The 17,081-nt window shown below is 39.6% G+C and overlaps 1 protein-coding gene and 1 long non-coding RNA gene across 4 annotated transcripts in view; one reads left to right on the top strand and one right to left on the bottom strand.

The window, feature by feature from the left end:
- Positions 1–1,015: 1,015 nt before the first annotated feature.
- The window catches only part of LOC143375035 (transmembrane protein 114), a 34,850-nt gene continuing 18,784 nt past the window's right edge, over positions 1,016–17,081 (bottom strand). For 2 of the 3 annotated variants that reach the window (XM_076823743.1, XM_076823745.1), the window contains exons 2-6: positions 13,143–14,040; positions 12,566–12,812; positions 7,407–7,484; positions 6,702–6,839; positions 1,016–6,215 (exon numbers count right to left, since the gene is read on the bottom strand). In XM_076823743.1, the coding sequence (XP_076679858.1) occupies positions 5,965–6,215; positions 6,702–6,839; positions 7,407–7,484; positions 12,566–12,812; positions 13,143–13,175 (747 nt within the window). In that variant the 5' untranslated portion in view covers positions 13,176–14,040 and the 3' untranslated portion in view covers positions 1,016–5,964. Of the gene's footprint in view, positions 6,216–6,701; positions 6,840–7,406; positions 7,485–12,565; positions 12,813–13,142; positions 14,041–15,033; positions 15,142–17,081 lie in introns of those variants that run through there. The other variant, XM_076823744.1, reaches the window with a different exon arrangement.
- LOC143375036 (uncharacterized) lies at positions 6,116–8,318 on the top strand. Its single transcript, XR_013086793.1, has 4 exons — positions 6,116–6,580; positions 6,650–6,862; positions 6,974–8,057; positions 8,129–8,318. It is a non-coding gene; the product is annotated as an uncharacterized LOC143375036 (long non-coding RNA).

Genomic DNA, 17,081 nt, shown 5'->3' with positions numbered 1-17,081 from the left:
GATTTAAATCTGCTGGCTAGTTCTGGAGCTTAAATTGATAAATGACAGTAAATGATTGTGTATTTTGCGACCAGTATTAATTTTCCACTGTTACTGTTGGCGTGAAATCTATGGAATGGTGTCTATTATTTTTATTTCCCCGTGATCTACTGCATAAGATGACATTTCTAACCCAGATATGTAAAAAATGAAACGATTTCCGATCTAATGCTCTTATAAAATATGAAGGAATATTTCAATTGAAAAATAAATTGAAACGAAACTGGTACAGATTCACCTCTCAAAGCAAGTGTAGAGGAGACCGGGACTAGTTGATACGTTTTTCAGTTTTCAATGTTTTTCGTTTTTGTTTGAATTAATTACTTGATAACAAATATGCTAAAATATACTTTGGTCCTTCCTCTTTAATACATAGTAAGCGAAAACTCGAGAAAATACATACAAAATGAATGAAAAACTGTTATTTGGACGATCAATTTGTATGTATCAAAACTATTTACTTTTTCTCTATATAAACGAATACAGTTAAAAACGATTGTTAACGTCAATGCACACACTCGTACGCTGGATCGTAGGAAAGAATTGAACAACAATCTTCACATTTCTCGCTCAAATGGAGTTACATATATACGGTGTCGAGATAATTGTCTGTATCAACTTGCCCCCTGTATCAACCAGCCCCGGTCTCCCCTACTGTGCATTTTATGACGGATCATTAGACTTAATAATATCCGTAGGTATGAAATAATTATAAACTCAGTGTCAGTATTTCCTAGTGGCCCTAAAACACATGACTCTGTTGTACCCTTCTTATCAGCAACCTGCGGTAGGTGACTAACAAGGAGTAATCAGTAACAACACTGTGATAAGAAATCGATAAAAGATTTTCCGAAACGATATAGTATATTGCGTAATTTGTGGTAATCTGTGATATAAAGAGTCAGTCGTAGTTTGCTGCGAGAAAAGAATATTATCAGGACATGCATCCATTGAAGACTTTAGTGCACTACCGGTGTACGTGAATACGTTTTATTTCGATCGTGGAAAAGAGCAATTACAATTGTTCTCAGGTTTACGTACACGTGTATATAAAGAATGTCTTTTATCATTTATGTGTGGGCAGCCGCTTATGGTGTGTCCAAGTTTGTAACAGCTTGCTGAATACAGTTCTGATTGATTTGACATTGACCTATTTAGTCAGGAGATTTAACCTGTAACTACCAGATGGTTTATATCAGCTGGCGAGTTTTGCTTGCCTGGAGCTTAAATTGATAAGTGAAGAATGATTCTGCATTTTGCTGGCAGAATTTACAAACTATTAATAATGTTAACTTCGTAGGATAGAACTGTTCGTTTTCGTTTTTAAAACTTAAGAGCCCCAATATTCAATCCAGCATTGGGTTGCATTTATGTAATTTCGAATAAATGTATATCTAACCGTAAGCTACGTATGCCGATTAAATTATTCTATTCCAACAATTTGTTCAGAGGAAATACACCTGCTATTCGTCGCGCTGTTACGTGCATGGACTCTCCTTATTACTCGAAAAGCGATAGGCGAAGGAACTTTTAACCAGATACCTCCGTGAATATCCTTTAACGTCGTTAGACAAGTCAAACGTTCGCCAATCGTCATCACGACATATTAAGAAAGAGTTAGAAATAGAATATTAGCCGAACGTCCAGAATCGAATTTTTTTCTCCTTTGTATACACATTCTGTTGTCGAGCAGAACAATCTAAGAGTGCATAATAATTTTCTGACATAACACAATGAAATATTTCCTGACGTACCTATTCGTTTGCTTTCACATACATATATATATTTATATACCTTATTAATTTTATATTCAGACTAGAAAGTAGTACCAATTTATGTAAGATAAATATAGAGATTCAATTAGTAAACGGTGCAATTGCATCGTGCAAGAGTATTCGTGCATCCTTTAGGAAAATATCGTTGTAGGAAGATGGAAGGCACTAAGTGTTTTCTATCTTCAGTTAGGGAAGGGATACATCCCACTTTCAAGAATAAAATTGATTTCGGATCCCCCAAAATTCACATCATCAATATTCAAGTATCACTCTATAAATACGAATCATTAAACACCTTCCTGTCCACGTCCATAACTCCAAATTCATTCGGAAAGGAGCCTCCCACGTTCATATCGTGCATTATATAGAACTGCACTGCGCAAGACAATTAATAGTGATTATTTTTAGGAATAAGATACACCATCACGATCGGCGAACGTTGATTCCCATAATTGCTAACAACAAAGGGTAACAAACTCGAAACACAAACAACCACAAAGTGTTCAATGCATCGTAGACGAGAATATAAATAAAATATGATCGACGCATGTTTGTCGTATTAGTTAACATTATACAGATGTGAGAAAATCTGTAATAAATATGAACGCACGATAGATCTCTATTCTCGAGGAAGCTTCGATCTTCATAGCATCAGAAAGTCGAAATTTCTTGCGATCATCGATTGGGCTTAACTTTATAGACAATTCTTTTCGCCAAGCGACATGTCGTGCCTTTATACTTCGATTAATTTACTTTTATATGGGCGAGCCTTTAAGACACAGACTCGCACAATTCAAGAACGCCGCAGGTGTATGTACATAAGCACGCGTTCTCTCGCCCCAGACTCCACGCTTCGAGGAAAACTGTTTCACAATGTGAAATAACTGATTGACGGCACTCTTACATCTGAGAGATCAACTGATTATTCTTGTGACTTGGTCGACTAGATCGGCTCGTTTTACTTTCTCAAGATTAAGACCGCTTTTATTATACAGTTAGTGTAGAATTGGTTATCACGATTGTTTTGACTAGAATCGTATGTGTCACTGGTAATCACATTCATCGCTTAATGTAAAAAAATTTTCATAAAAATTGCCTGTTGCTGGATTCCCGCTTGAGAGAAATTAAATCGTTTTGATTGTTTAATTAAACATCGCAGAGTTGAACGAAAGTCGCACAGGTTGTTAAGAAGAAATTCTTCCATGTCGCGCAGAATGAAAAACTTTTTTACACTAGTGATATCAACGTGATAATTAATGCTCGATATTACAGCTGTTTACTCGCATATATAAAAATACCGATTTTAATCTGTCTTTCGATCACTACGTGACGTTGACATCGTACATCTAATTCTCATGACAACACCTTAGGTATAATTAACAAATATTCGTTTCAACCCTGTCAAGATCCTTGACCTTTTCTTCCGTGTGTTTTATTCTCAGTCGGGCGAAATTTAAATTTATACGTGACTTCTTGACAAATATAATTACAAGACGTGGCGCAATTTCTCGCAATTAAGTACGTAATCCACATTCGAGATCCTTATCAGGGTAAGTTTACTCGATATTCGAACAGGAAGTACTTTCTATTGATAACGATCCCTTTTCGAGTACAGAGGATTTCAAAATTTCATGAATTATTACTGAGTTTCGTCGATCATTAAGGCCGTCGTTCATTTTAGCGAAGCGCGGCGATACGAAGGGAAAAGTTTATAAACAATTGGTGACCGAGGCGCAGCGAGGGTTGATTAATTATTATTCATTTCTTCGTTTCGCTTCGCCAAAATGCGCGACGGCTTTTAAACGTCGGCCGTTTTAAAATTTTTAGAACGCTTTGAGAAATGGTGGCATCTCCGAGAAACACTGAGATTTCTCTTGGAAACTTAAGGTAGTTCCATCTCTCACCCCAAAATTCGCTGGTTCGTCAAGTTACGAAGTTCTGCGCTGCTCTCCTAACTAGCACAATGAATTTCCACCTGGCCCCCTTATGCGGTAATTAATTTCCAACTCGAGACATCGTACGAAGAACGCGAAGATTAATTACACCGAAATTCCTACCGCGTAACTTCTACTTGCACTTTGTGCAAAACGATATCGTGGTATCGAAATACCCCAAAGGAAGATTGCGTTTCGTCTGAAATATGATTCACTCTATTAGTGACGAATGCACCCAAATATTCGATTGTAAATACTTAACACTATTACCTTGAAAATGTCTGACTCTATTAGCAGACATGGAACAATACTTTCATCAGAAACTTTCCTCGGGTACATTAGCGATATTCCTAGAACGTCTCTACGTCGGCTTTCAATAATATCTTTAACATTCGCTGCGTCAAGTTATTCAGACACTTTGGAAAATGAGAATTGACTTTTTACTAAGTTCTATCGTGCAGTGAGTGATTACCCTCGATTGCAGATTAATTTCTGAGCATTAACAAAGCGGCATCGATTAATAAAATTGAAAGTTCGGTGCTTGATGCGATTGCTTAATGTAGAAAATAACCAAAACGCCACATAAAAGTGACGCGAAGAATTCTTCAATTGCATTTTGAAATTACCGTCTGCTAACTTTAAAAATGGTAGCTTAAAATTTGTAATGGACATCGTGCACAGTCTTTCCAATTATCCATTAATGAAATCGAATTAATCCTGGAGGAGATCAATCGTAATTTCATTAATTACGGCGTCGGCATTCTACTGTCTGTGTGGTTGAATTACATTATAGAAACACGTAAAAAAATATACGTTCGTATATTTCATCCTCCTCGATTAACAGTGCGTACTTGAAAATTTTTGCTGTTGCGAGCTTCTATTTCTATAGGGAAAAAAAATGTTACGTTCAAACGTACGATCGTACGTTGTATTGAGAGTGCTATGAAACATTTTTTATATAATTTTCTCCGATGGTGAAATCAGTTATTATTATTTTGGCAGGACGAAGTAGACGAGATCGTTCGATTTATAGTGAATGGTCCCAACTGGCAATATCCTAAGTTTCCATAATCTGTTGTGGTAGAAAAATAGTTGTTTATCATTGATCCAGTGAATTTCAATTTAAACCCTTTTCATCGGGAGTATGTATCGCAGTTTGTCTAATTCCGATAATTGGTAACGAAGCGCCGAGGTGGTTGGTATTTCAGGATCATTGAGCAGAAATATAATACCTCGCCACATTACTGGTTATTGGAAGTACTTGGGGGAGGTGGAGAATCACAGTGCACTTGCGTTCTATTTTTTTTAACAACAATCAGGGATCGATTGACCGCAGGACAATGAACACAATTAAGTTCTCATTTCAATGACTCGATTACTTGAAAAAAAATTGAAACTAAGTATCTCTGTCTAACAAGAAACTCGTTGTACAACAGAGATATCGCGAATGCTCACTTATATCAATATCGATAGAAAGAGACTGTAATATTGTAGCTTTTAGAAAGATGTAGTCTCGCTGAGTGCACGAAAAATTTCCAAGATTTCCTTTGCCTTATAGAATGTTTAAACAAAAAAGAGCTTGATGTACCAACTGCTCCATGGTACAGGAAGCTCAACTTTCGATAAGTTTCCATCGACGAAGGCGTGCTATATATTACACTCGCGATCATCTTTCGATATTCGCCTCCAAGGGTCCTAAGAATATACCTCCGAACTCCAGAACTCGTTAATATCCTTAGAAGGTATCTGAATACGCGACTGTACATAGAATAGCAAGTTTCCAAGCACACGGATCCAAAGTTTCACCGAGATAATCGTAGAGAACCGCGCGTGTGCCTCTGCCCCAACTAACAATCACTCGACCACGGTCAGTGCAACGATTCATTGTGCCAAGGCAACGAAGCAAGTGCACTGATACCTACTAATTCCTTGGCCAACGACCACAAAATGCCTCGAGCATTTCCTCGAACGATCAAGCATCGATCATGGCGTGCTCGAGGCATCGTTGGCTCATGGTGTGCTCGAGGCATCGTTGGCTCATGGTTCAGCGCGGTGTCATTAAACGATTGTCACCCCACGTACGTCGCGCTTGTACATGTACACGCGCGCGCGCGATATGTATGTCACGTCTTTTGTTTCCGTCGGTGTGTCGACTTGGATCACGAGCTTCATCTCCCACGATTTGCACGAGTGGAGGTGGGTAGAGCAGAGACGAATCAACGGCCGATGATCGTCGGTTCGTCGGCCATAGCGATCTCCTCCGTCGGTGCCTTGTCCCTCTTCCTCTTCCTGGAGAACAGCATGAACGCGCAGCCTGCCAGCAGATTGCAGAGGAACACGATCCAGGCGAGGATCAAGGAGAAGTCGTACCTCATCACCGCACCTTTTGGGAAAGTCGCGTTCACGTATTTGCCCTCGAACTCGATCGAGGACAGCAGCACTTGTATCACCACCATGTTGCAGGCGGCTGGAACGACAAAATGCAACCACTGACTAACCTGTTAGCGGGTTTCCGCGGAGGGGATGCTGGGGGATGTTGCCAATCGTGTATTGAATTAGGAGCTCTGGAGGAAATTGGGAAACTTGGGTGATCGGTGTGCGACGGTGATTAATATCAGATTCAGTGGGGGGTGTTGAACGTTTAATGGGCTCAGCTTTGAGTACTAGATGTCGGCTTTACTTTGACGTTCGATATGCCCACTGCTGGTGGTCCTTAGACAGATGGAACGTCCTTTTTCTGTCGGTGGTGTTAAGTATGGGTTTTATGTGCAATTGGGGCGGATTCAGCTAATTTAATGCAAGGGAGGACAAAAAGGATTCGATATGCTAATTGTGAGTATTCAATTGACCAAGATCAATTTCGGTAGGGAATGTTATTAATATGCTGGTTTCTCTGCATAGGTTCCAGGGAGAGGAGGAGCGTAAATAGCAGACTCTTTTTGCAATTAATTACCGCTAATGAAATGTATCCCCCCAGCTAGTCGCTTGAACATGTACCGGGGGTTGCGGAACGTGTAGATCGAGAAACAAAAGCTCATTGTCATCACGAACAAGCTGATCACTGCGAACGATACCTGCGTCCTCGAGTAGTCTGAAAGCAACAAGCATAAAATGGTGATTTAATATTCCTCGTCAGTACATCATTTCGCTTTGTGCTTTTACTTGCGGAACGTGGACAGAAGCTCATTTTAACCAGGAATTAATTTAATATCCTTTATTCGACAGATCGACTGTATATTTTCGTGAAACGAAGAAAATTTAACTTTATGTCCCTACTGAAGATATATACCGAGTTTGAAGTAAATCGGGTGATTGGTTTTTGAGATATCATGCTAACCAATTCGAAAAACATCGTTTTGAGAAAAACGCATTTAAAGTTTCAGGTACTGTTATTTGTTAATTAAATTTATTTTAAAAGGTTACCTAAATATGTACAAACATACGCATAAAGTTTTCAATTAGTATAATTTGAGGGTTTCTCTTAAAAAAAATCTCAAATATCGCGCTCCTTTTCAGGCCGTCAAAGTAGGGAGACGCCTTAAGGATCAATATTTTCAGATAAATAATCAGTATTTTCCAACAGAATTAAAGGTAACAAATGGTTTCGTCCATCAATTTAAGTTCCATTAATAAAATCATTTAAGTTTCATCCACTTACTCAGGACAGTTCTATTTAACCCCGGATCCTGTTTGATCTGCATGTCGGTGGGGAACATGTCCTGGCTCTTGCACTGGGCTGAAAGAAAAGGGACGTTAGACCGAAAGTTTATCAGCATCCCATTAATGTACACTCGGCCAGTTCCGCGCGAGTGTGATGCACGAATGTTGGTTAAATCCCTGGCTCACTTTAATCACCCCATCCGTCTTCATTTCACGCGCCAGTTGCCATTTACTATTTTCTCATCCAGGTTATCTTTCCTGGAACGATGCCTCGTTCGTGCACCGCCTCGCGATAAGTTATTTTTAAGCCGCAGCCTTTGAAAGTAGTTCGAAAGACAATAACGCGGTAATCAATATTTATACCCCGCGACACTTAACCGCTCGACCAAGCGGGCTGAATCAATTTGCAGTAAAACATGGCTCGATTTCGCTCTCCTTTCGCAGGACAGCAGGTATTCCCTGCCTCGAGGTTAGAACTTTAAGTCGGATAGTTGTTAGCGCCTGTGAGAATGTCACGCACGGTTTTCAGCAATCGTAAAGCCGAGGAAAAGCGAATGCAACGATTTCGGAGATATGTTATGTTATTCTACTTGAAATTGCGGAGTTTACACGCTGTGCTCTTACCTGCTGCAATAAAACTGTAGAAAATGTATGTTACAGTAAAAAATATCGCTCTGTTCTTTTAGCATCGTCTCTGTAGGATTCTATTTTTTTTTCCAGTGACACAACGTTTCAAACAAGATTTGCAAGGAACTTAAATTTTGACAGCGGTGACTGATACGCTTGAGTGTGCGTGCAATCTGCATGTTTTATTTCTTTTGTCAACAGCCTGGACGTTCCTCGATTTTTCGAAACGCAGTTCTGACGCCGGATGCTTCAAGAGGTAGAGATATTTTTTTTACCGTGACAAATAGGTGGGAAACAGGCATAGTCGGCTGTTAATAATAGCGACTTGTTGCGCTTGCAGTGTATAGCGTGCAACTTGGAACTCTATGATAATATTTTTATCGATAGCGCCGAGATGGTAGGTATAATCTCTGCGAACCACGTGTTACGTAATAAAAGGTTCAAAAGGGGCGAAGATATTTTTTATATCAGGAAAGTTTGTCAAATTAAGATTAATATAACTATTACTTTATTTTTCACTGGTTTTCATTCGATAATAGATCAGACTATGATTTCTATAAATTGGGACGTTAATAGCAGAAATAAGGGAGAAATTACTGTAAAATCGAAGAATTCGCGCAAAGTAGAACGCAGATATGAAACATCGTATATCAAAATTTGCAGGCTGCTTTCAAACAATGTCGTTTGAGCTCCTGTACCTCCGTCATTGCTTTCTTTTTTCTGCTCTTTCCCTTGCTACTTTTACATGTACCACGCAGCTCGCGCTGCTTCTTAATAAGCTTCACAACAAAGAGCACAGCACTACGGCGGAGAAAGGAGGAAAAGGACTGACTGCGAGCGTAACGAAAGACGGAGGGGCCGTCAGAGTTTTCATTTATTCTGGGAACATCGTTTATTTTGTTGAAACGTGCTAAGACGAAGCGTACAAGCCTCGGTGCATAAATTAATGACAAACGCCTGTTATCCACCGCTGAGCCTCGGGACAAGTAAGGATGAGGTAGAGCGAAAAGTGGGGAAGATTTGAAACTAGATTGAGTGGAAGTTCTTTCAGTGGACAAAGCAAGAACAGACTTCATATTCCTGAAAGCCTGGATAGGGCAGTTAGAGAAATAAATTCACATTTCCCCTACAATATAGCAATATGTATATTCTTAAGAAATTTAAATGGAATGGATGATTATTTCGCTCGTCAATCGCGTTTAAAGATTCCGAAGGAATTATTTGCCTGAGAAGGGTAGGAATGAACGATTATCTATGATCCAATCGATTGTATTCCTTCTTTATTGTATAATTCGAAGATTATAAGTTTTTAGTGACATCAACTGTAACAGATAATTAAACATCCTGGTAAAATGAACGTAAGACAAATAATTTCAAATGTTCAAAGGGAAGTAAGGGTGAATGGTTGAGTAACGCGTTTAATTTTGAAAATGACGTCTCAATTCTCTGTTGGAACTATTGTTGTTCTTCTGAAATGATACATGGTTGTTCCATATTTTTGTGGATAACAATAGCATCGGCGTAAATCAGCGCACGTGATGTAAGTACACCATAAATCCGGCGCGAGCAGTGAATCTTGTTATTAAATTGCAATCGAGGCATCATGATGCCATTAAGTCCATTCGCTATTCGCGAGGAAATTAACGACCACTTTATCTTAAACCTGCTTGAAACACGAGTTTCCATGTAACATTGTACCGCGCTAGGCAAACCGCAGCCCCGCACAGAACGTTATAAAATATGACTGTTATGTCATCTGTTTTGCCTTACAAATCCCAGAGTCTTTCTTCGAAAAAGCAAGGCGTCTGTTATTGTTCGGACTAGCGAGCGTACTTTATGCACTGTAACATTATCGATGTAGCAGAAGCTCTTGGGTTGCGATATAGAAAGATGCATCGTTTTACTTTGTTTACTGGAACAGTTCGCAAAGAGACAACGAAATATTTGTTAGGTAATAAAATGTAGAAGCGTGTCGTAGGGGCGAGGTATTTTTTACCGAGGTACACATAGGAAGAATTGACACGAAGTATGAATTATGGGAGGCACTGACCTTCCTAGTTATCCATAATTTACATTTTTATAATTTACATTTGCAAGATATATCGAAAGGAAATCTAGTCTCTTGCACTTTTAATCGACTGTGTATCCCACCATCTTACTTCCCTACAACATTTGTCTTGTTACCCTAAATCAGTTACTCTACAATCCCTCTAATTTGCAATTAGAAATCCTCTATTCTACTCTCACTGAAAAGCCTCGCCACTTTAAGTTCACCAAGCCTGCTAATGAACCCGATGACACATCAAACCCCGAATGGCTGAATCAGTAAAGCACACTAAAATTCAATATCCACCCCATTTCCCCCAAGAGATTCAGTTAACTGTCACTTTCAATGCAACAGTAAGAATGACTGTCGACGAAGAAGACGCAACCGCGTGTCAAAAAAGCCTCTCACATTGGAGTCTAAAAAAAAACATGACGTGAAAACTGATTGCTCTCGGCAGGCTAACTCCAATGACGTTACAGTTGCGTAATTAACTGACTCTGACGCGTGCACGACGAAGCACACGTGTGGAACACTACGCGAGACGCGTGACAAGCGAGCGTGCAGCCATGCACACGGATTCTGACACTGGATGATTAATTGCAATGGGGGTGCCGGTGTTATTAATTGCGGAGTGGCTGTTGCCTGCTGCGGATCTGAATTCCCAAGCATCCTGGGGGATCGGAAGAACGTGGACGCAACTGTGGCGTTTGATAGGAGGTATTTAGATGATCAAAGGAACAGGCAAGGCAGATCTTCTTTGGCTTAAAGATTGGATCGAAGGAAAGCAAACTGAGTAGATTGCCAATCCGCGATAAAACGTTGGAACGCAAATAATGGTTACAAACTAAGTATCCAGACGAGTGGCTTCTAATTACATCCTGCCTGATACACCGCACTAAATCTCTCGATGGCACCTTGGTTAACGGTCCCCGTTTCCTCGGCAATTTCAACTGTCAATAGAATAAATCAAGGCCTGTTAGGAAGTCCTACGTATGGGTCTGATCCGAAGCGAACGATGTAAACGAAGGGGCGCAAGGTTTACAGCAATTAATCTTCCCAGCACCAAAGAAGCGTGTTATGGTGCGTTATCCAAAGTGTCTGCGGGTGGTATCTCATAAAGAAGCCCGAGGCGTCACGGAATTAAATCTCCAGCCGTTTCCCTTTGAAATCCTCTATTACTTTTCCCACGGGTTTAATCATTTGGAATGATTGAATGCAAATGAACTGGCCCCTCGTTGCCTGCGGAAGGACCTTAATTTGAAAGTGATAAAACGGGATATGTACCGAAGCGGATTTAAATGAAATTGCCCCGAAAAGCCTTGACGTGTATCGCGCAGAGGCTTTTCCTTTGGCGAAGAAATACTCTTTTAGGAGCACTGCTTGGAAACAACGTTTGCAACTCCGGGCAATCTGGCTCTCCATTATTTATATAGGTCAACGATCCCGCCTTTCTTGAAACGACGCCCACCGTCTCCACGCTGAGACAGTCGACGTCCCGTGGCACATTTTCTAAACCTTCAGTTTACCGTCCTCAGTAGCAAACGACCTAAGCAACACGCGACGTTGCATCTGACACGCCTTCCTGTGATTGTAAATCAAGTGCACCGTGCTCCATTATCGGGGTAGCGTATCGAGGTAAGTTTCAGCTAGTTACGGAGGAAATAGTATAGGATGACACCTCTGTTAGGGTGTGTTAGTTTCAGTCCCATTGCGACGATCATTCCACGGGACCGAGATCGTCATTCGACTCCACTAAAGCTCAACAGATATAAACTACTTGTTCAATGGAGCTCGACACTTCTCTCAGCTACAATTCAAGCGTCGCCAAAAGCTCAATTAACTAATGGGACATGAAATCTTCATTGCACGCGCACCTTAATCCGCTGAGTATATTATTATCTTCAAAGACAGAGATCCCCGTAGGTGGCTTAATATTACTAGGAAATGATTCTGTTCTTGTTCCTTGAAATACTACTTAAATAAATTAGTTTTGAATGATCATACAGAATTCTTTGTATCTGTGCAGGGGCCGTTTGGACCCATCCTGGATATCAAGCTGCACGTGTTAGTGATTATTAGTATTACTTTTTGAAAAGGAGGAGGATTTTATGAGGAGTGATAACAAGCTGAGAAGCTAATTAAGAAGCTTATCTCGAGGCTGACGTATATAAATAAAATCATGGTGCAAAATAGATCCTACACCCACGCGTGGTCAGATTGTCCGGCGTTCGAGGATTAATTAGTAACAATTAGAAGATTAACAGTATTACGTACGCTGTAATTGATTTTGTAAGCCAGAGATTTGTTAATTATGCGATCACATGAATAGCTGTCTAACCATGAATGCAAATTTCCTTTACAGTCTATTTTAGAAGATTCCAATATCCAGATGGAATTGCCATTTGTGTCGAAGGCTTCTAGCGTCTGCTCTACGGACTACGTTAAGTGGGCCATTCTCTTGTGTAGAAATTAGATGCACTTACAGTAAGGCACCATGACAGTGGAATTAACGGATTCCGGTGCTATGCCACGAATACAGCCTCTCCACAGTCCCATATGCTTGTAGATCAATCTTCTGCCTGCCCTGCCAGCATCCCCAAGAGGCAGACCTTCTTCGTCTGGTGCCTGGATGGTGAACCAGTGATCGGTCCCAATGGCCACTGACCATATGCACACTGATAGTCCCACGAGGACGGTGCAACCCAGAAGAATTCTTCTCTCGAAGATAACCTGCGTGACACGTGACAAACTACTGACGCTTTCTGTTGGGAATCGTACAAACAGGAAGGGTGAATGTTGTGAGAGATGCAACAACATTCGTGGGACTTTCAATGAAATTTAAAATTCCCACTTTACTAAATAACACTTAGACCTTGGGATAGGTATCTTCATACAAAGATTTTCGATTTAAGGTAAATTTCTGTAATAAAAATTCTAGTAATTGTCTATCTTTTGTAATAAAGGTTTACAAATTCGAGTACAAAGAGCACTAACCATGTTCCAGCATATTGTAAAATGGAATTTCGGTTTCACTGAAGGAGAATTTTTCGTTTAATTTACCTGATTGTATAGCGCCTTCATTCGACTCGCCATTTTGACAAATTCTCTTGACGTGCGATTGAGAAACTCGTATCTGGCGTTGATCTATCGATAATGCTTCCTTTCTTGGACGGATTTAGTCGTTTTGCATTGATGCACCACCCCACTGCAGATATTCACTCACCGTGTATTAAGAGTAACATTATTTTATTCATTGGGCACTCGTTTAGCGTGTGGACTAAGGAAATTTCGAAGAAATGAGGTTGATCCTCGATGATTGTTCCATTTGTGCGTTCTCTGGTGGTTGATGATTGTACAGCTTCTTTCTTTTGACGTAAAAATGAATACCCTCTGGATTATATGAAGTAATCTTCCATTAATAACTAGATTTTCTATGCAGGTCACGTTTAGTTCGTTTCGAAATTTTCATTACTTCTATCTACGTATACTTTCAAGTGCTTCGTTAGTGGTTGAAACAATCTTCTCACTTGCCTTCATGTACCGAACGCGTATTGGTTCCTTTGTGTCACTGAAACCTGTCCGTCCGACATTACTGTACTCCCAATACTTTTTAAGTAATTTACACAGCGCACCTCTAATGGATGTTTAGCTTGTTTACCCTTCTATAGAAAAGAATTCCCCAGTTCTTTGTGCTGTTAGTGTTTCCTATTTTAATTCACCCTATGTATTCCCATTAAGTTAATTAGTCAGCATCTATTTCTTCCTGGCACTCATTCTGATCACTTTCGTCGCCTTTTCCAATGAGTACCATTCGGTTACTTCCATTTCCCTTCTGCGACGATGACAAGTGAGTTTCCTTGATGTACCCTTGATTGCAATTCCTCGAAAATTTTGAAAATGGAAGCTCACTTTAGCTTAGGAATCTCTTCTTCTTCTTCCTTTATCTTCCTTGAAATGCCTGAAAATGACAAAATCAACGTGTTTTCAAAGGAGTTAAAGAAGTTCATATATAATGATAAAATGTAAATTATTACACTAAAATTAAATAATCGTCTGTAAATAAAAGACAGTTTAATGAAACTGTCTTTTATTTACAGACGATTATTTAATTTTAGTGTAATAATTTACCCCCTGCTAGCCCCTTGCTCTATAATCTCATCACTTATTTCATATTTTGATTGCACAGAAACCTGTTGCTAAACCAACGTGTAAGTTACGAAAACCTGATGCATTTGCCAATTAGTGCACGTGTCTTTTTGCAAATCACATGCAACTACTTGGCACGAACGACAAATTTCCACATGGTTCTTGACTATCTCTTCCCGGTGGGTTACACCCCAGCGGGTCTCCTGATAATTCTAGAGACAATACAGTAGATGGAACTGGTCGAAGGAAGCAAAAATCGTTCGACGAAACAGACAAGCAGAAAGCACAAATTGCCCTATATACAACTCATCGATTTAATGAATTCTTTCAGAAGGAAACAGGGTAGGCGGATATATCCTACAAGCAAGCATTTTATGTTTCGAAAACGCTGAGTCAAAACACGAAAAAGCAATCATCGCTATGAGGCTGAAACAATTTGGCAGGGGAAAATAGTTCTGCCGAAACGTGTCATAATTCCGTTCCTCCTCGTCTAGACTATGAGGCTACGAAGCATCAACATCAGCTGGGAGAAGCCAAATGAAATAATGCATTATGCCAAAATCCTGAGACCACCTTGCAGGAAATCGTGTACTATAATAATTGTACAATGTGATTGATAAATACAGCAATTATTTTATATAGAATAACAGGGCAGAGAGACTAGCCTCTATATTTTCTATCGATAATAGAACTAATTGTAATTATTCTACATTTTGTGAACGGTATTTTGCAATTGGGAATGAAGAATATGATGCAGCTTGAGAATTGCGGGGCTGTGACAATAGAGATTTTTCGCAGACTCCACCTTATAAATGGCACAGCTTATTTAAAGCGTTCCATTTGTTCCCAATGCCTTTCGCAACGATTGGCTAATAAGAAATACGCTGAGTTATTCGCTAGAGCCACTTCGTCTTCGCTATTCGTTATTGTTGTCCCTCAGAGGTCCTTCTGATGCACGTCACGATTTAACTAAAAAAAATTCGTACCAAAGGAATATCGTTAGACTGAATACAAACCCTGACTGATGCATAAAAAAATGACTAATAAATGGCTGCTTTATACGAGCCTTATATCATGTTTGTATAATATGGGACGAGTTCTCTAACAATTTATGTTGCTTAAGTATCCTGGCAGTGAGTACTCTTGCTCTCTAATTAGATTTCAAACTAATCAATACGCCGATGAGAATATAAAGCAATCATGTGATAGGTACTCGTTAAGTTCGTGCAAAAATAGTACCTGACCTACATAATTTCCGTAATGCACAATAAAATTGTTCAAATGAATGCAAGCCATTTCTGTTTGCACATATACGAAGTCAAATAATTGCGGGCAGAGAAAAGCTCGGAAATAGAACGAAACAGCGCAGCGTTTCGAACCCGTAATTATTTTAATGGAAAACGCAGTCAAGGTTCAAAGATCACTGGTTGCTAACTTCCCGTAGCATTTTACGATCTTTCTTTGTCACCACTTAGCTCGCAGGATGTCTCTTCTTCTTTGCTAACAATAAGAGAGATTCGCGGAGCACGGCCGCATTCTTTCACTCTTATCGTGCCAAAACGGCGGCAACTCTCAGCATCACGTGAAGAGAGAAAACTCTCTTACCATTACGAATCGAGATTTATGCTAGAAATCAATGTCTAATCCAGAAACGTCAGAACAAATGCTTGTGCCAATGTGCGTGAGGGTCTTCTTTGATTAGAGATTTACACGAATGGCCAGTGATTGATAGAAGATATTGATCGTTTCAGTTAAAAACCAGAAGAATTCATATTCAAATCTAATCAATCGAAATTAATAATGAGTATTTGAAGAAATGAATACGATGTATACGCGTGGAAAGAACTGGTATTCGTGGTTCAGATCTTAGAGCCCTTTTGCAACACTGGAATAAAATTTTGGAAACGTAGTTAATCCTTCGTGGCCACACCTTCTAAAAATCACAAACTGGTCACATGTGGTTCACTGCACCTCAGAGTCATTTTTGAGTTACCATTTTCGTATTTTAGAATCTTTTAACCTTTAAGTGATAATTGTACACTCAAAATACTTATTCAATCGTGCTCTAATAGTCTTTTTCTAGAAATGTAAATTTTATTTTGATATGATGAAATTTGTAGTTGAAAAAATAGTGGAAATGCGATTTTTTTGTTAAAATGCACAAAAATTTTAAATTTTAATATTAAATTCTAGAAATTTATAGAAATATTGGCAAAGGAATAAAAAATGCCTGGGGTGCGATACACCCCAGGGGGATCGCGCAGGGTTATAGAAATGGAGCCACAGTAGTAGACTTTTTCTTAGAACAAGAAATCTGTATCTCTCGAATGCGCAAGAAAGTAAATACTGGCGTTTCCACTAGAATTCGCAAATGAGTATTCTGTGATGAGAGAAAATAGACTCGCTAACATAGCGGTTAGAAAACTGTAAGCCTTCGACCAGGGCCCGGGCATAAATTTGGCGAGACGACTGGCAGACGTCTCATTGTAAATCGACGATTTACATTGGTTTGTTTCGCAACGCCCATGAAATATGCAGTCGAACGGAGGAGTTCGCCAATTAAAATCCCCCGAATAATTAATCTGTCGCGGTTCCGATGCAGACGATCCACGAGCAAGTAACAATCCACTACGCGAAGTTTATATTTAAACGTAAATGCCGCAGTGTCGCTCTTAATGAATTTATTGTTCGTGCACTGCGCAGGATGTTGATTTATTGACACGCACAGTGGCATGATAATAATCGGTCCTCTAGACTTTGAATTGCAACTGACGCGAAGTGCACGCCTGGAAGAATTTATGGTGACCCTTTAGAACTTGTCACGGGGTATTTATATGACAAAGAACGTCCATT

This window comes from Andrena cerasifolii, chromosome 12 (genome assembly GCF_050908995.1).
Source record: "Andrena cerasifolii isolate SP2316 chromosome 12, iyAndCera1_principal, whole genome shotgun sequence".
NCBI lineage: Eukaryota > Metazoa > Arthropoda > Insecta > Hymenoptera > Andrenidae > Andrena > Andrena cerasifolii.
The sequence above is the reverse complement of the archived record's forward strand: the minus strand, read 5'-3'. Positions and strand labels throughout refer to the sequence as shown.